This window comes from Melanerpes formicivorus, unplaced genomic scaffold (assembly GCF_026170545.1).
Source record: "Melanerpes formicivorus ecotype bairdi unplaced genomic scaffold, bMelFor1.0.p_v2 SCAF_28, whole genome shotgun sequence".
NCBI classification, from domain to species: domain Eukaryota; kingdom Metazoa; phylum Chordata; class Aves; order Piciformes; family Picidae; genus Melanerpes; species Melanerpes formicivorus.
Window position 1 is genome coordinate 3,117,680 of NW_027142380.1, and position 20,197 is coordinate 3,137,876.

Below are 20,197 nucleotides of genomic sequence, written 5' to 3' on the forward strand. Positions count from 1 at the left end.
GCACACGTGTGCTTGAAGGGCTGGGAATTCTGTGTGTAGACAGACTTTCATTGATGCTACAACACATGTAGAATAAATAATAGTATTCTTCCCCTTGGCAGCTCTAGATGGGTGTATTTTAAGAGTCTGCCACCCTGCCATTGCTATGATTATTATTTGTTCTTCTAACAGAAACAGTGCAACATAATCCATTGCCATAGTTTAACCTTCTTTATCACAAACCCTGTGAAGCAGCCTGTAATCCCAGAGGAGGAAAGTGATATTGTTTAAGCTTTGTTGCTGTTCCAATTAAATCCTTGCTTTTGTGCAAAATACCTTGCTGTAAAAAGAACAGTACTGAAGTGGTCCATTTGTGGAGGCTTCTCTGTTTTATTCTCAGTGTTTCATCATCATCATCTTTCTTGATAATTAGACAACAAAACAAGACAAGCTGTGTCACCCTGCAGATGCATTGTAAAGCTAAGTGCATTCAATGACCCAAAGCGTGGCATTATCTCTCGTAATGCATACCTCAGACTATCTCATTGTGCTTATAATGGTTTCAGTATTTTTAATTGCCATTTGTATATCCAGCCCTTAGAAAACTGTGCACATCAGGCTTTAATGTTTTGTAATTACATGACTCTGAGTTTTAGATCGGGTTTCCCTGTATCTACAATAGGCTTACAACAGCTTTTCATTTCTTCTTCTGAAGGGAAGCTCTTGTACTCCTTGACTGCAGCTCTTATAATTTTTTTTTTTTTCCTGGCAGCTATAGATAAATTAATTTCTCATTTGTGGTAGATAACATTTTCATAGTAAAAATGAAGTTGAAATTACTTCATATGTACTTTGACACGTAAAAAGGGTAAGGTTAAAAATCATATTTGAATTGGCAGTTGTTAAAATGCAATTATACCTCCCCAAGGTAGCATGGCAGAACAAAATATTTTAAAACTTCTCTCTGAAAGTTTAAAAAATTCAATTAATGTCATGGATGTATAAGCCTAGAGACTTGACTTCAGAAAAAAGCAGTTGCTAACCAAGTTCTTGTAGCTTTCATAAAATAACCTTAAGCCCTGTTAGCTGGCTTCATCAAAGCTGTTTCAAGTGCATGAAGTGCAGAAGATACGTAAATTCACAAGAGTTTTTGTCTGTGCTTTCACAGAAGTGCACAGCAGGATCATTTGTTGGGTTTTTTTCCGTAAGACAAACACATAAGATAATAGTTCCTTTACCCCTTGTATAACCTATCTGTCAATGCATGTGAGGGGCTCCTGCTGATAATTATGAAAGTTTTTCAAGATGTTTCTCTGAAGAAACAGAGAATTGTAGCTGAGAACCAGGGCACAGGGCACTGATTTAGGATGCAGAAAAAGTACAGTCCAAATCCCACCATCAGTACCTCAAGGCTGGAAGCTGTACCTGAACTCCTTGTCACACCTCCCTGCTGGTAACCTGCGGCACCTCTGCCTCAGTTTCCCCACTTGTACAGTAAAAAGCAGTTGTGATTAGGGGAAGATACTTCTGAAAATATACAGGTCTGAGGTGTGCTGTTGTCTCAGAGGTGATTACCTGTAGCAGGACTCAGTTCCCTTGGTTTTCATTTCCCTAATGTTTTAGTGCAGAGCTGCCAAATTCAGGATTAGTGCTGTGAGCTCCATCCTTTCTCTCTCCCACTGTCCATGTACTGCTCCCAGTGATAATGTTCTGATATGTATCTCCATTAGCTGGCTCAACATACCACCCAGTCCAGAGAGAGACTTACTTTTGAAATGAAAGGTGTAAAAATTGATGTTTAACTGCTCTGTTTCACCTTCCTTTGATAGTTCTTCTCAGTATCAACTGAGCCTACAATGATCATTTTGTCCAGTTGCAAGTTTCAGAACCCAGAGACTTCTCCATGGATTTTGAGGCAGATGCACTTAATGAAAAGGGTGTAGCTTTCAAAGTAACCTGTCATTAAGCTGTCAGTGTAATTCAAGTTTCCTTTTAAGGTGTCGAAACAGATTCTGTACTCCCAAAATCCATACTATCAATATATGTAATTGATGTTGATGTGAACAATGTCAGGACTGAGTCCTTCCCAGCTCTGTCTTGCTCAGTTTTTCCAGCAGCAAGGCAACTAATTCTAGTTCTTGACCTGAATGATAACAAGCTATTAGTAAATGCTACACTGACCTTCATAGCTGTGAGAAAAAAAACATTAGCTGAAAACATTTTCAACTTAGTTTGCTAGAAATTTCTTTCTAAGGAACACTAAGATAAGAAGTAACAGAAAAAGTTTTTCAATTACAGCTCTTTCTTACAGGTTAATACATTTTATTAAAAATGACTCAGATCTGAATCCAACAGAAGAAACTTATTCCCAGAGGAGTATATGCTAACTGTACCTAAATACACTTTTTCTGTATCATTTTTTTCTCACACCCTAGTTAGGTATCAGAGGAAACAGTGATTGGTAGGAAGGTCAGGACATTTGGAGCAAGTAGTCTTCAGAGTGCTCCATCATCATACTGATCTGTTCCTGCTTTTGGATGTTCAGTCATGAAGAAGGGTTTTGGGATGGAATGATCTGGAAGCACTTTCTGATGCAGTACTGCAAAACAAAACAGTGCCAGTGCTGAGGAGGGCTTGGCATGACTGTGTCACACACAAAATCCTTCCAGACAATAGGTCAAAAATGTTTCTTTGCCCGTTACAGACGTCCACAGGTTGCTAGAAGGCCTTCTCCCTGGTTGGGCAGGATAAGCACTGTGCCGAGATAAGACGGTTGGCAGTGATTTCAGTGGGCAGCCTGACTTCCTGTGTGGTTTATCGGTCTTGGCATCAACATTTTACTTCCTGCCATTTTACTTTCTTATCAGCCACCCGGATTTCACCACATTGTTTTTCTAATTAATGTTCTTTCTCTCTCCTACCATGATGGCTGCAATCAGCTGGAGGCCTTCTACTCCATATTCACCACTGAACAGCAAGACCATGTCAAGTCCGTGGAGTACCTGAGGAATAACTTCCGACCACAGCAAAGCCTGAACAACAGGAAGGTGTCTAAGTCTGCCGTGAAGGATGCTTGGAGCCAAGATGTGACAGACCTCTTGGAAAATCCACTCGGCACAGAAGCTTCCAAAGGTAGATGACACTTAATAATTGTTCACTTGACTAATAGGAGAAATGGGTTTGTCAGTTTTATCATCAGGTAGCGTTGAGGATCGCTGTGAACTACTGAAGAAGTAACGCAGGTTTTACAGGTATTCCTTGTTGGTGTGTGTCAAGAAATTAATGAATCCTTTGGGTGCCTGCACTTACCTGTGAAACTTGCTGTCACAAAGAGCCATGACAATAAAGGCCAAAAATATGTGAGGCACAAACTGGAAATGTCCCTGTTTCTGCCAACTGGATGTAGGGCTTTAGAGATTCCTGACAAACGGGAAACATGAAGGGACAAGGTCAGAGGTAAAATTCTGGCCCCATTAGCACAGACTCATTGAGTGTTCAAATGGGCATAGAGTGTCCAGGTGTGGTTATGGGTTTCATCTTTACAGCAACAAGACTTTTGAAGAACTGTCCATCTTTTACCTGAACATTTGCATCAGTCTCCTGGTAATGGTGACGGGGGGAAAAGACCTCTTCTTTACAGGCAGGAGATTTTCTAAAGTCTTGCTAAAATGTTTCTTGTGTCCTTGTAGAGCAGCTGGTGCTTGCTTCTGTCAGACACTGGATAATGAGCTGGATGGAGGGAGGTAGAAGGGAGGCTGCAGTTGTTGCATTGACACAGACAGCCCTGGCTACAGGAGCACATCAAAAACTGAGAGAAACGTGTGCTGGATAAAATAAGGCTAGAAATAAATATTGTTTGCAGCCTTTATTTGCCTTTATTTTATTGAGTGGTAGTATTTATAGATCGGAGGAATGAGATGTACTTCCCAGTGTTCAGCTTCAAAAATGCTTGGTGCTTAACCAGTTCTGGGTAGAGGTAAAAAAGAGAGGATCAGTTTCCCAGAAGGAAACAGCTAAGCAGATTTACAAGCTCCCCTTTTGTACCTGGCATTTTCACCTGGCCAGGCACAGAGAGTGTAGTTTTTAGAGGACGTGAATTGTGAAAACAGCTGCGTTCAGCAATCTCATCCTCCCGAGAGAGCGCTGGAAGAGTGTATTTCTCAGGGCTCATTATTCTGGGAGCATGCTTATTTTTATATATGTAATATACACGTACACAAACCTCATGTACATTAAAGGCAGCCTTGGGACAGAAAATTTACATCAAAGGTGAGAGGGAGATCTTGGGAATGAAGAAAACCTACTATGCTCTGATGCTCTGGCCTGCAGTTTTCAATCAGGGTTTTAATAGCAACACGTGTTGATATTTATTTCTGCAGTTATCCTCTGCACATATTACTTACCCAGAATAGTGATGAAAGTTAATAGTTACATTATGTTAAAAGTGACAAAACCGACTAGTTTGTATTTTGAGTGCAGCCAAAGTACCTCTGGTACATGTGGTGCAGTATTCAAGAAGATTTTACTGTTTTGGCCACACGCCTGCATATTCCTCACCTCACTGGATGGTGTTTAAGATTATGAGTATGCTTGAGGTGATTTTCAGCCCCACAGGGCTGAAGGGCAACAAGGCTGGTGAGAGACCTTGATCACAAGTCCTATGAGGAGAGGCTGAGGGAGCTGGGATTGTTTAGCCTGGAGAAGAGGAGGCTCAGGGGTGACCTCATTGCTCTCTACAACTACCCAAAAGCTGGTTGTAGCCAGGAAGGGGTTGGTCTCTTCTCTCTAGCAACCAGCATCAGAACAAGGGGACACAGTCTCAAGCTGTGCCAGGGGAAGTTTAGGCTCGAGGTGAGGAGAAAGTTCTTCATGGAGAGAGTCACTCATCATTGGAATGTGCTGCACAGTGAGGTGGTGGAGTCACCATTCCTGGAGGTGTTCAAGAGGGGATTGGACGTGGCACTTGGTGCCATGGTCTAGTCATGAGGTCTGTGGTGACAGGTTGGACTTGATGATCTTTGAGGTCTCTTGCAACCTTGGTGATACTGTGATACAGTAACTAACTGAACCCCATCATTTTGCCAGAGCATAACAAATGCTAAGGTCTGTGGTTAATGGGCTGATATTGAAGTCAGAAGTGTTGATACCAAAGGAACACTTGAATAACTGGAAAGGTTCTCATTGACTTTGTTCTTTAAGAACTGAAGGGCCCAGATTCAGGCAAGCGCACATGACTTAGTTATGATGTGAGCCAGTTTGCAGGAGAAAGGTTGCACAATCATTAGTCCATGTTTAGATAGCTTGCTTCCCTGGGTACTGGGAATTTATTTCCTGAGCAGGTTCTCACTAGGTTGTCTCCCATCATGTCCAGGTACCATAATGCTCTGTGGTTGTGCTTGCTGGGAATTTGAGTTTATGGCTGCTCAAGTGAGACCCTCAGGTTGTGGGCATGCATTTCCTGTGATCTGACAACACAGAGCATGCCATCTAATGGCAGGTATGATGCTAGCATCAGTGATTTGGTATTTTCCCTTGAGCTTTTGCTATAGGCTAATGGCTGGGCAGCCAGCCTTTTTGTAATGGCTCTGTCAACTTGTCACTTTTGGGTTGTGTGCACACCAGGGGACACTGAAAATAGGTGCATTTTGTTCATGAACTTAAAAATAAATAGGTTGCTGCTGTGTTGCTAACACAAAATGGATTGTAGCGTATTCTCCAAAGGTTACAGGGATGAGTTATAGCTGTTCCAGAGATATAACAACGTGGATGTTTCTGGCCCTTCTTTTGACAAAGGTGAACAGTGATGATGTGCCTGGTCCACTGCACATTCTGAACTACTGACATATAAATAAAATGAGTTGAAGTCATAATACTTGAGTGAAAGCAAAACCTGTTGTTTATTCAGCTAGTAAATACAGTGCTTCTTTATATAGTGTCATTCATGCAAAAGTACTGAGGAGCCGAGTGCACAGAGCGCTTCCCAGCCAGACAGTCTAGCATACAAATATAAAAGTGTAGGGTTGCATAACAAATTTATTTTATGCAGATTCTTCTGCACACCTCATGGTTGCATCTCAGTGCTTTCCACATTGCATTAAGCAATGTGACCACTGGCTGTCACATGTTGGCTCTTCTCTACCCTCCCTGCGCTTAGATTTGGTTGTTGCAGAGCAAGGCAAGGTCGCAAAAATGGCTTTTACTTGCTGCAAGGTGATATGGTTTGTGATGGTCTTCAGCTCTGGAGGGGAAGTTTGGGTTTGTTTGTCGGTGTGAATTTTTGCAATTTGTTTTCCCTGTCACACTCTGTTAAGTCTGTGGACAGTATTGCTAATCTAGAAAACAGTGTAGCGTTCGTTATGTAAGTCTCTCTTATTTTGGGGGAAAATGTGCCCAGAACAATTTGCATAATGTTCAGAATCATTTTCAGAATTCCCTGGTGAATAGGGAATTTCACATCATCAGAGAGTGATGCAGCTCTGCAGCTGTCCATTGACAAACTTGCTACCCTTAACAGTTTGGCACCAAACAGAAATCTCTTTTCTCCCAGCTATCAAAGCTATCTCAGGTCACAGAACTGTGACCAGTAGCATAACCTGCAGATACACTGGAAGAAAACTGTTTCTCACTTTATGCTAGTCTTCTGAGGATTTTCTTAGCAAAGCCTTGTAAGTATTGGTAAATGTCTTCTGGGAAAGGCTATTCTAGGTCAAGCAAATCTGTCAGAACATTTGGATTCAGTTTGCTAGGTGGTATGAATGTTACCAGCCTTTTGTTTTGTAATTACTCTTTTCTCCCTCCTCTCTTTTTGATTTTAAAGAGGCAATGAAGGAAGGTGCAGTATATTCAATCATTAGAATACATGATGGTGACAATATTTTATCTAATTGGAAGTAGTGTAGAGGGCTAATTTTTCACCTGGAGTTTTAAAACTCCAGTTTTCCTTTTGTGTTGAAATTTAGCAAGAAGAGTTTTCTTGGCTTTCATTACCTCATTTTTTTTTCCCCTGCTGTTGACAAAAGCAGATTTAAAGCTGTTCTCATGAGGGCTGCCTGAATGCCTGGGATACAAGGATATGCCGAAGACCTATGCTTTAATTGAAGCCCAGGAGCTGAGCTTAATTTTGAAGTTGACCCTGGAGCTGTTTCACAACCATACAGTTCATCATTAAATGCCTTATTTCTGAAATATAGCAGTCAGGATAAATACTATTCAGCTATATCATTGTGGTGACTGGTGGATTTATGATAAACCATCACACCACAGTATTTTTCAAGAAGATGAAACTTGCAGAGATTCAAGGTATACAGGGGATCATGCTGTGAAATCATGCAGATCATCAGGCCTGTAAAGTTTATCAAGAGGGCTCACCAGTCTTACAGTACTGATTTATATAAAGTTTTGAGAAGTGAGAGGTTCTCTGCACAGACGTATTGAACCAGGACTGTATTTGTAAAATACTCATCAGGTACTCTAAGTATCAGTGACAGTGGCAGTGGTTGAGTTTTTGTACATGACTGCCTCTGTTAAAATTTCTTCTCTGGCCTGTCTTCTGTGGCTCAGGACTGTGTCACTCTGTCACATCACATAATGTGCTCCATCCAGTCTTTTGGTGGGCTGCTTTCAAGCAGCTATGCTAGAGATATTGCTAATTATTTATCAGTTTAGTAGCGTACATGGCTCTTCAGGGACAAATAGAATTCTTACATAAACTCCATCCAGTTCAAGGACCAGAGTCTGTGTGTTGTCCCATCAAGAAGAGTTGTATTTACAAAATACTATCTGCTTCAGTAAAGGTGTGGGCTTGGAAAGTCTGGAGGGAAAGGTGTTTCATTTCCTTGTTGGGATGTACCTCATGTGCAATAATATTTGCCCATTTTATTTTGCTGCTGATTACCACCATCAAATGTTTCTTTCTCTTTATGTTTTTTAATGCTGAAAAACAACCCCTTTAACCTTTCAGTCTCATTAAATGTGCTGTAAGACTTACAACACTTAAACAAGCATCCCATGTGAGGGGCTCTTGACATCAGAGTTTTCTTTCACAGATGCCTGATTACTTCCCCAAAGGTGTCTGATTACTCTTCACTGGAGTCTCAAATGATGCTGTTTCCCATCAGTGGGAATTCGCTTCAGAGTACCATCTTTAATTATGATCTTAGACTAAGTTAAATAATGAGCAGTCATAAATTCACTCTAGTAAAACTTCCTAAGCTTTGGACTCTAAATGAACAGCTGGGACATTCCTCTAGTAGTGTACAGATGATAATTTTCCTCACTGTTCTTTGTTATGCAGTAATGACACCAGTTTGGAAGTCCTTGTAACTTAATGCTACTGAAATGTGGATAAAAGACACTAGGATTTTCCCTCCTGCATGCTTTGTAGCTCCAGCTATCCACCTGCAGTCAAAAGGCACATCACTGCTCAAGCAAATTAGTTTAGTTCTTATTCACTATTTCACAGCTCCTGATGTCCTAAATGAAGGCCTCCAACAAAGGTATTGCCTTTTCTTCATGGTTGTGGCATTGTTGCCTTGGAGCGCACCTCCACCGCAGCAGCAGCCGAAGATCTGAAGATTCAGAGCGGTGACATCACCATTTTGAGGCAGAAAGTTTAGATCATTGGCAGCAGTGTTTCTGAATGAGAATAAGTTATTTGTCTCATTTATAGCCTCTGTTATTACTCCCAGTAATTTGGTTTTGCTTTCTAAATGCCCATGTTTTATGAGGACTCTCTAAACAACTTTGCAGTCTCTCCATGCCCTTGGGTTCTCTCTGGGAGGCCAAAAAGAGCATCAGGCGGAAAAGTTCTGCTCTTGCAGAGTGTCATTTATCTATTTCGCTCAAACCCAAATGGCCACAAAATACTCTGTAGCAGTAAGTGCAATCTACCCAAAACAACAACCTGGTAAATGGAAATTTTAAATGATCCATTATGCTAAAGCAAAACAGTAACTATTTATTTTCTTTAAATCTCTTAGGGAAAGTGGAGATAAGCAAGAGGCTTTTGTAGTTAATTTACAATATGTGTACCGTTGCAGCTGATTATTCTTGCCCTTTAGAAGAATCATGAAAGATTTCTTTATAAATTAACAACTTTTTCCTAGTTTCCTTGGTTATCTGGGCTCCCTCTACTTTCCTTTTTACTTCACGTTGTTATGAGGATTATCCTTTCCTGATTATATTCCCCTTTAATCAGGCCAGCACCCTACCACAGTGTGCAGGTGCAGGTGAAATTATGTAGCATTATTAGGATTTCTGTTGCTGCAGCAGACCTGGCTCAGTGCAAAAGGTTGCATTTGGGGCCGGTAACACCATGCTGCTAATTGCTTGCCCTGCATCTTCTTTGCACTACAGACCTGCCCAGCTGCCACTGAGCCTCAGTGCTCCAAGTAAATGTACTGACCTATTGCTGTGAGAGTCTCTTGTCGTGAACCTGCTGTAATCACATTTTAGGCAGAAATCAGTGTGTTCTTTCTGCATATCTCATCCCTTCCATCTCATCCATGTCTTGTTCTGCAATGCTGGGTTCTCATCTATGCAGTTGTCTGGGAGCCTATCATGCAAAAGCAGGAAAGGACAGGCTGCTGCCTTCTGAAGAGCCTCGGATCAGTCAGGTAGACAGCAAAGTGTTTCAGAAAAAATAAGTGGACTCATTTTAAGGGGGAATCGGGTACAAAAAGATGTGGTACATATACCTGGGAGAGGTCTCATGCTTCCCCTTGCAGTAGCTCTGTTCTGCAAGGTTCTGGTTTCACCAGTAATAACTTCTGTGTGGTTGTAATGGGAGCAGCATGTGTGTCTGTGCCTGAATGTAGCAGACAGCTTGCCAGTAGATTTATTAATGAAAACTTGCACTTATTTAGAGATTATAAAGACCCCAAAGCAAAAGAGCAAGAGAAATTCAGTGTGAGAGTTTAAGTATGATTTGGTTTCACAGCTGCCACTGAAGCTGGAAGAGCTGAGTACTTGTAAGGCAGCTTGATGATTTATTCTGTTTACACCTGCAGGGGATTCCTTTCTGCACTGCCTACCTTCCAGTCCAGCTGTTTGGCCTGCAGAAGTACTGATTTTAATTTCAGTCTTGACAGTACTTTGGACCAGGAGTGCCTGCGGCCCATCCCTTGTGTTGGAAAAAGCCTCAAGAAGCTATAAAAATTAAGCTTTTTTCCTGGTCTGATTTTGGGCATCTCTCAGTCACTCATTAGGATGCTCTACCAGCCCTGTTGGCTGCTTTTTCCTATGCTCCCCAGTCCAAGCAACCCTCGTCAAGACCCTGGGAAAGGGTGGCTTGGCTAACATGGGAAATACATGTTGCTCTGGCAGGAGATCCTCCTTTCTCCCTGTTGACTCAGCACATGCCACTGAACGTGGTCACACATGCGCAGTGTAAATAAGGACACAGGTGTACATTTTAAACACAGGTCACCCTCTGCATGGCTGCCTGCTTGTGTGCAGTACAAACACAAAACTTGCAGGGCAGATCCTTGGCAGACATCGGTTTAGCCCAGCGTGGCATCTGATGGTGCGAGGCTGATCTGCACTTGCTGAGCGTTTGGGCCACAGCTGTAGAAACGGTATTTGTGAGATATATAAAACATTTGAGCTCAAACACCACGTAGTAAAACACACAGTCCATCCCTGCCTTTCAGTAAAACTGGGGCTGTTGCTGCGATGCCATGGAAACTCAGATGCTACAAGGAAAGCCATACAGGAATGAATCCAAATGCTGGCTGTGCCTTCACCTCAGGAAACAGGCAGGCAACACAGGGGCAAACCCCAGCTTGTCCAGAGTCCCTGTATCAGAAATGCCCCACCTGCCAGTTTGCTCATGAGGTTCTTTCACTGGGCTCATAAAACAAGCACAGAGGCTGTCGGTGTCTCTCACACCATAAGAAACAACCCTGTCTGTTTGAAGCGTAGAGGAAGGTAAGAGCAGGGAAGATAAATAGTCTGTCTCCTAGCTACATTCTGCCTGTGGATTGAAGTAGATCAACACAAATATTTGTGTGCACGGCATGCTCCAGAGCTTGCAAATGCCTGCTGGCAAAGTGCAGGCAAAGGTAAAGGAAAAATGCATGCTTCACTTTAAAGCAATTGTCCTTATATATTAATAATGTTGTTTATAAGCACTCTGAAAAGTTAGCAATGTATACTACAGTAAAGCCAAAATACTGCAAACGTTTAGTAAAAGGAGAAGGGGGGACAATGTTCTAAGTATGCCTCTTGGCACTTCTCTGTGTGTTGAAACCTGTGTTGTCTCTGTGTATGATCCTCGTAGTCTATTTGTTATCTCTTGGGAGTACAGCCCTAGCTGAACTCCGAGATTGAATCCGACAGCCCAAAGACTGCTGTTGTTCATTATGGATCAGTCTCCTCTGAAGCATCTGCACTGAATCACACCAATGCCAAGGTAGCTGAACGTGGCACTGTGTCATTTCCCCTACCATGACACTGTTGGCATGGCACTGAAAGCAAGTGCAAGTTTTGTGATTTCAGCGTAATTCATCTTTATGCATTTCAGAGCTTATTTGAAGTTTTGAGGGTCTAATCATGAGAAGGAACACATGTATGTGTATGTATTTATATATGTTTATAGAGCTGAAAATATTTTCTTCCCTCCTCTGTTCATGGCATCACTTTAATCTTGTCTTCGTTTGTGTTCCTGGGGACTACAAAGCTGAGTGAACTTGCTACAGTATTTTGCCACAGTTTTCAGGCTTCTTTGAAATCAGAGAAACTTGTGGAGGAGTTGGGTGTCATTACATCAACAGCAGCAAGTGGTCTGTCTGTCCTGCAGAACTGGTCCCTCCTGCCCCTTCCTAGTGGGTGAAGAAGCACCCTCTATCCCCAAAGAGCTTGGCCACCAAGTTGCTTGTCCTTATGGGGAAGAAAAGCCTGAAACCCCTGTACTGACTATCTCACCTTATAGCCAGGAGCTGCAGCAAAACAAGACCCTAATCTAGTAATGGTCTATGGGTATATCCTGATGCCTCTAGTTATTCCTTTCAGATATAAATTGCCCTAGCAGATCCCTGCTCATTTCACTATGAGGGGTTCAGGAATTCACTGGCATGTTCCTTCTAAGTGCTGAAAATTGCTAGGGTTTCGTCACACAACGTATGTCCCACAGCACTGAGAAGAGGAACGACAGTTTTGCATTGCTGAGACATGCAGCAGGAGGGAGAGATTTTCCAAAAGAGGGCATAGCACAGCTAGAAATAACTACCTTTAAAGTGTTGACATTTTTATGTACGGAAGAGCTAACTTAGAACATTTTTAGAGAATTTTATAAATGCCTCTGAGCCCTGTGCCACTGGATTCATCACATGAAGCACCTGTTTTACAGGCAGAAGGTATTCAAGAAACAGCCAAATACATGGTTCTTGTGCTCTCTCAGAATTTCCCTGAATAGCTCTTTTTATAACCACAGGTAGGATATTCAGAAAGCATGATGAAACCCAGACAGTTTGGCTGGTTTTGCATTTCTGTCTTTGAAAGAGAGCCCCCTGAACTGTCATGTTCTCTTAGATGCCCTTTCTGCTTTCATGGCTGTGTCTTAATATCAGTGATTAATTTTTGCAAAACAATAAGCCTTTTTTTTGTCTTTCACCTCTCTGACACGGAGCTGCCAGGAGCTTTTGGATAAAGCTTTATCAGGCTTCAGTGAGGAAAGCCTCGTGGAGGTTACGTAGCCAAATACAACATACAAATCAAATTAAGGGAGAGATGGATGCAGAGTTGTTAAATTAATTTTGTTTGTTCCAGGCCGTTGGAATGTTTTTAACATGAAGAAAATAATTCTCTGCTGCGTGGCTGGCCTGGCCAGCACTTAGGTCTGTATTAGCATGCTACATTTGTCTGCAAGTGGCAAACAGATTTTCTCCAGGCTTGAGTGAGCCCTGGAAGAAAAAACTAAGCCAAGATGCTAGCTTGCCCCCTGCCTTCCCTGGCAGGCTGATGTGCAGAGAAAAGACCGTGTCAAGCTCCCAGATAGCCCCACACATAGCCAGCAGCTGGAAATGCTGGCTGAGGCTGCCTGGATTAGGTCAGAGGGCTTCCTCCAGATGCATTCATGCAACCCTCCCTGTTCTGCAAAACTTTTCCATAAGGCAGGAGTCAGTGTGTTTGTTCAGGTCGTCCCCAACAAGAGGGAGAGGGGATTATTTTCACTCCAAGAGCTGTGAGGTGTGTCACGTTCAAGGCATTGTTACCATGGTTTAGTTGATTAGATAGTGTTGGATGATAGGTTGGACTCAAGGATCCCAAAGGACTCTTCCAACCTGGTTTATTCTATTCTATTCTATGATATTCTATTCCTATTTCTATTCTATTTCTGTTTTATTCCCATTTCTATTTAGTTCCCATTTCTATTTTGTTCCCATTTCCATTCCATTCCATTCCATTCCATTCCATTCCATTCCATTCCATTCCATTCCATTCCATTCCATTCCATTCCATTCCATTCCATTCCTATTTTATTCTGTTCTACTGTGAGGCATTCCCGTGGTACTTGCCTGTTGAGTGCATCTATGCTTGAGGCACTGGTGAGGTTTTTCTGCCTGCAGGACTCCTGGCATCGATGGTTTGCTAGGCAGGGAATGGTGGCTTTGGTGTCCTGCTAGACCAGGTCAGGTCAGGTATCTGCTCAGTATTGCACTACACCACAGAAAGGCATCCTGAAAGCCTTTCAGCTATTTTTATTATCCCTTAGAATCTGAATTTAAAGGAGAGCATTGGTAATATTTTTTCTACAATTAGTTGAGATCTGCCATTTCAGTGTGAAATTATGTTGCTTGTTGGTTTCAGGTTTTCTTGTTTTTCATTAATCCTAAATTCACAGTCTTTTTTTGCTTATTTTGCCTAGTTTGAAAAAACTAATGAAAAGGAGAATCTGGCATTTCTCTTCAGTATGTCTTTTTTTCAATTTAGAGGAAGATGCAGACTTCTCCCTCCATGTCCCAAGCTCTTTGTGTATTTCTATTTGTCCTTCAGCTGCAAATCTGGGGGGGGGGGGGGGGGAAAGAAAAGAGGCAAGGAGCTTGTGATTCTTTTAATCTTCTTTCCAAAGTCCAAGGCACACAGAGTATTGAAAGGAAAATTAGATCTGTGGAAAATGCCAGTTGTTTTATAGATGGTCAAATCATTACACTTTTTTTTTCCCCCTTTGCCTTTCAGACATTGCTACGTTATTATGTATCACTTTAATTAAATCATCAAATTGAATTATTAGATTAAGTGTGGGGTGGTTTTTTTTTTTTTTTTTTTTAAATTCCATTGTGTCCTGAGCAGGTTTGGTTAAATTAATAAAACCATATGTTTCATTTTATAAAGAAAAAAAAAAAAAACAGATTTCTTTTTGCCCATTTGTAAGCCGTTAGGAAAAAAAAGAAGCGGCTGAACAGAAACGGTTGGTTATTACTTAATTACATCAGGTACTGCTATGTGCCTTGGAGTGATTGGAACAAAGTCATACCAAGTCATGAAAAATTTGTAAGATTTACTGTGAAGCAGCACTAGTGTAAATTCAGGGCCCCTCTAGCAGGCCGTGAATGAGGTTTGTCCTCTTCAAAACTTCTCAGTTAAGTCATTGGTGTCACTCGGCTGCTTAAAAGTGCTGATGATCTTGGATTGGATCAGGGTGCAGAGTCAGGGAGGGTCTCCTAACTTCAAGCCTGTCAGTCTCCTATTTATCCTTGGGAAATAACCACTTATTTTCTTTGACTGCCATGAGCTATTCTGAATGGCATCAAAGCTGGCTGCCAAGAGTGGCATGGAATAGCATGGCTCCTTCCTAGGTGGCTTGGGGTCCTCGCTAGGGTGGCTTGGGGTCCTTGCTGAAAATCAGCTGGCTAGCCATGGTTCAGAGGGGGATTGCAGTTGAAGTACATCTCTCAGTCTCTTCTGAAGGTTACCTGGTTGAATTATTACTAAGACAATTTGATGCATGATTACTTTAAATGTATAAATCCCTGCATGTTCTCCTGAAGGAGGAGGACTGGGTAAGACTTATAGGTCTGAGTAGTCCTTCACCCTGGATTCCTATCTCTGATAGGATTTGATTAGGTGGAGAGACAAAGGCTGGCCTGGCATTTTGAAGCATAATTTTGTGATAACAAAGGGCTTCAAAGGGGGCAGTTATGATTTATTGGTGCAGTTATCAATAAACAGTGATGTCAGTGAGAATTGATCTGACTATCTCAGCAGAAAGAGGTGAGCACAGAGGGACATACCAAGGATTGTAAAGCTCTGTAAATAGCTATAACATCAACTTCTTTCAGCTGTACCCTCTTGACTAGGCCCTGGCCACCTTTGTGTCATGCTCTACAGCACCATAACCCTGTGGGCTCCATGCAGCGACTAGGAGCGAAGGGGTCTGCAGGTAGCAGACCGAGGTGTTGGTTCTAGCTTTGTGATATTGCCAACAGAATGCCATTTTGGTCCCTTCAACTCAGTGTCAGTAGAAACTCATATTTGTTTTGTCAATGCTCTGAGGTACTACAGGGTTTGTGTGCTTTTCTGGCTCATCCTGGTTCACACAGAAAGTTCTACAGCAAAATTGCAAGATTGCCACCACTCATGGCAGAAGCAAACACTAAAGATCTTTCCTGCCCACCTGCATTTCTGTAATAAATGTTCTCTTGACCAGGCTAGCTACAAAATGTGAGTTACAGCTGCACAAATACAGATATTTCTCTGTTGTAGGGGTAATATTGATGTTTACAGCATTTAATCATTTTTATTTAGGAACTGTAGCTATTTCAGCAATGTAGCAGCAGAGCTACATGACCAGCCTGCAAGTCCAGGCATTAGGAATAGACATTTCTCCCTTTCAGTGCTGTCAGGACTCTTTAGAAGTGAAATAAAGGCCAAATATACACACAGTCACATACCTGCAGAGAGCAAACAAGCTGAATGTGTTGGCTTTAGATGGAAAAGTCCTATTGGGAGAAATAATTCTGCAAACAGTCTCAGTGTGATGGGCTGGGTGACACTTCGACTTTCCCTGGCAGAAGAGACCAGCTCCTTTGCCGTGGCACATGTTCTTAGATATCATTGTGAGTGATTTTTTTCTTGGTTTAGAGTTTATATTGGGGAAAAGAATGTGAGAATCTGTCTTGAATTGTGTGTTTTAAACATGATTTTTAAAGCTTGGAAAAGAGCTAAATTCTTTGTGGTTGGGAAGTGCCTGATGTACTTTTTCGATAGCATATGAGTGCCATCTAGCGTTCTTCACCAGTACCCTGACCTTCACGTTTCGGTGCCTTGAAAAATGTCTTCTGCCGCTTCACATGTACGGGGCTGGGCTTGGTCTCCCCTGCAGAAGTTCAGGTTTTGGTGTCTGCAGTAAGCAGAAGCTGTGTTTTTGCCTGCTGCTTAAGCTGCTCCTCTGCTGACATCGCCACCAGCTTAAGCCTGAGTGAGAAGTCACCAGTGCCTCGTTGAGGCAGGCAGGGTTAGGGAGGCACAGCTTTCTGAGGCTGGTTTCATAGTTTCATAGTTTCCTTCAGGGTTGGAAGGGACCACAAGGATCATCTAGTTCCAACCCCCCTGCCATGGGCAGGGACACCCCACACTAGATCAGGCTGGACAGAGCCTCATCCAGCCTGCTCTTAAACACCCCCAGGGACGGAGCCTCGACCACCTCCCTGGACAATACATTCCAGGGTTTCACCACTCTCATGGTGAAGAACCTCCTCCTCACATCTAGCCTGAATCTCCCCACCTCCAGCTTCATTCCATTCCCCCTAGTCCTATCACTACCTGAGATCCTGAGAAGTCCTTCCCCAGCCGTCCTGTAGGCCCCCTTCAGATACTGGAAGGCTGGTTGGTGGGTTCCCATTGCTGTTATAAGAGGGAGATGGCCAAGGGCCATTAAGTGCCACACTTCCCTGTGCTGGTGATACATTTCCGACAAACAATTGAGAATCTATGAAATAAAATAGATAGAGGAGTGTAAACTAACTTCTGCTCATGTGAGCAGTGTACTGGGTTATGATGAAAGTAATTACTGACCCAATAGTGTCAGTGTTTGCAGAGGTTCAAACTGTTTCCAGGGCCTGTAGAGCACACTGGAGTGTACTTATCCCATTCATATGGCAGGAGATTGTGGGCCCAGGAAACTGAGGCTCAGTTTGATTTAAGTTGTTAATATTACAATTGCACAGCTCTTAAGTGACCAAGTTGAAGGGTACATGTGAACATCAGGACTGAAAATAAGTTGAAAACTAAGGAATCTGCCTGCAGAGAATAGGTTCTCTTGCTCTCTTTACTCTGGAGAGCAGAAAGCAGCTGCAGGTGGTATTAAATCCCATTGGTCTCAGTGGATTGCAGTCTAAGCTATTACTGTAGGCAAGGGCATTAAAGAAGAATCCTGTCTCATAAAGTGAGGCACAGTTCTTCCTGTTTGTTTTCTCTTGGCTATTTATGAAAGCTTAATATATTTTCCTTCTATTTTTTAGCTTGCAGCACTCCCCCAGTCAACATGAAAGTGCAACCTGTGAATAGGACAGCATTACTTGTAACCTGGAACCAGCCAGAAACCATCTACCACCCTCCGATCATGAACTACATGATCTCATATAGCTGGACTAAAAATGAAGATGAAAAGGAGAAGACTTTCACCAAGGACAGTGACAAGGACCTGGTAAAACCACAGCATGAATTTCAGACATCTGTATCTGGCTACCCTTATATTGCTGTTTTCTCAGTAGAAGGAAGTAGAGGAGGAAAACAGTTGTGACCTTATAGCCAGTCTAGTGCTTGACTCACAGTGAATTGCTATTTAAATCTTCAGCATTAGTTGAACATTGTGTAACAGACTGTCCAAAACACTAGTTGGATTTATAGTTCATGAGTGCATAAAGGACGAAATGTGTAGACACTTTTTCATGTACTGCTGCCGAGAAGCAGCTGGCTAGGGAAATAGTTAGGCTCTAAACACCTTTTGGCTTCTGTTCAGCTCACAGACCTTCACATGAGAAGTCTGATCCTCCAAAATCTGTTCCTAGGCTCAGGTTTTCACTGTGCATAGCCCCTTGCAATCTTTGGAGCAGTTTCTGGCAGCAATTGCTGTATGGTAAGATCTAGAAGGTTACCCTGGAGTGGCCCTGTACAAACACTGCCTAAGTCTGGCAGTGGGAGAAAGAGGGAAGAGCAAGACAGTTCCATTACAGATGGAAACACCAATCTATCTCCTCCATTTAGGATTTGATCTGCTTGTCATTCTTGTCTAAGTGGAAGCAAGTATTGTACCAGTCTTTAACATTCTCTGCATATAAAATCAAAGTGACATATTCAGGTTTGAAAGGCCTCAGTTTATTGTTAATCAAAGAAAGCCTCTAGAATAATGGAACCAGTAATTGTATATGCACATGAAAAATGCAGCAGCATAGAGTGTTATTCCTAATGACTGTTACCATATTTTTTTTTCAAATGCACAGTCCTCTGGGCCCATTCAATCAGTTATACAATAATACTTCTCTTATTCCCTTAGATGAAGATTCTTTTACTTCATTTCCATTTATATTTTCAATTTCCCCACTAGACATTGTTATCTGGGTCACATTAGGGAACGATGTGCCTCACGAAATCAGAAAGGAATCTATTGAAAGGCACCCAAGGTTATGATGCATTGTAACCTCTCTCTTGTCATAACTTTACACTCTTAAGGGAGACATTTTTTAATCAGGTATAACGAGGAGAGCCTTAATCAGCAAAAATGAGGTGGGCACAGTGAAAGCATCCTGTTCCATGTAAAAGAAATAATTAAAAATGCAGGGGGTGTGATGGAGTGATAGCTTGGAAATAAATTGCAGTGAGACCCTGTGCTGTGCAGCAGAGCTTGGTGGTGAAGGAAGCAATGCCAGTTTAGTCTGTTTTAGGGGCAAGAGAATAAGGAAACTCTTTTTTTCAGAGGAAAGTGTAATTTGCTTTCAGTGCCCTAGCAGAGATAGTTGTGCTGTCCTGTCTTGGACATAGCTAGGCAAATCACTGCTATTTGAAGTGACCCACACAGCTACTGCTGATGTCTGCTGCAAGACATGAACTGATGTGATGGTGGACTAAGGAAACACAGAAGAGTACCTGGAAGACAGCAGGGCAGTGTCTTAGGTCTAAGAATACACAGGGACATCCCAGCCCAGGATGCTGTGCCATCATGTCATACAGGCTGCCAGCATCAAATTGCCATAGCCGGTTTGTTGCAAAATAAAGAGTCTGAACGTGCAGCAACATTTCTGGCCTTATCCCGTGTTTGGGACTTGGATCTCCAGCTATAAAAAACTTACTTTACTTCCTGCAAGGTCAAATGATTTTAGGTTTAGGTTTTTCTGAGTGCAGAGACTTTCAGGCATGAAGACTGTCACAAGAGTATATGCAGGATGTGTTCATTTGTTTCTCATGGGCAGAGTCTGGGTGCGTCACTGTGGCATTGCCCTCTCCCGGGGGGGTCCTTGTGAATATTTCTGTTTAGAAATAAGTTTGTCTTACGTGGCATAAATGTCCTGTGTTAGCACAATGCTTTATATATTTCAAACTGATCGTGGACAGTACTGTGGGGGTAAAAAACTGAATAACATCTATTTTTTTTAAACAGAAGGCCATCATTAGCCATGTCTCACCTGACATCCTTTATCTGTTCAGAGTTCAAGCAGTTTGCCGAAATGAAATGCGTAGTGACTTTAGCCAGACTATGCTCTTTCAAGGTAAAAAAAACACCCACATGGATATTTTTACACTAAATGATTCTTTGTTTGTTTGACATTTTCTTTACAGAGTGTAATATGGCATGGAATGATTTCAGAAGATGTTTGAATGCATGTAGACAATGCTAATTTCAGACTGTGGCCAATGACTTTGTCAGAATCCTATTTCTAGTGATGTGGGGGTTGCCTATGCCACTGCTAGCAGGATTTGTCAGGGTTCAGGAGAATTCAGAGCTTTTCTTGCTACTAGTTTTCCAATGCTTATGCATCAGAGGCACAGCTGTGGCAGAATATGAGTGTGAGTGGTGTCTGTTTAATGTAAAGAGGAAAGGAGATTAGTCCTACCTTGATAAATCACACGTGGACACATTCAGGTTTTACCATGCACATAACCTCAGTGATTTCCAGAATGTGCATATTTAAATGCAAAGAAAGAACTGAGTGGTTAAGCTGTCCTTTGTAATGGATTTCCTTTTAAGTTTACTCGAGAAATCTGACAAAAGTTGAGGGAACTT

General features: G+C 42.1%; 1 protein-coding gene across 1 annotated transcript in view; it reads left to right on the forward strand.

The window, feature by feature from the left end:
• Window positions 1-20,197, forward strand: part of PTPRG (protein tyrosine phosphatase receptor type G) — a 427,661-nt gene that overhangs the window by 321,148 nt on the left and 86,316 nt on the right. Inside the window, exons 8-10 of the mRNA XM_068154239.1 lie at window positions 2,919-3,111; window positions 17,439-17,623; window positions 19,574-19,682. Of these exons, the coding sequence (XP_068010340.1) occupies window positions 2,919-3,111; window positions 17,439-17,623; window positions 19,574-19,682 (487 nt within the window). The remainder of the gene's footprint in view (window positions 1-2,918; window positions 3,112-17,438; window positions 17,624-19,573; window positions 19,683-20,197) is intronic.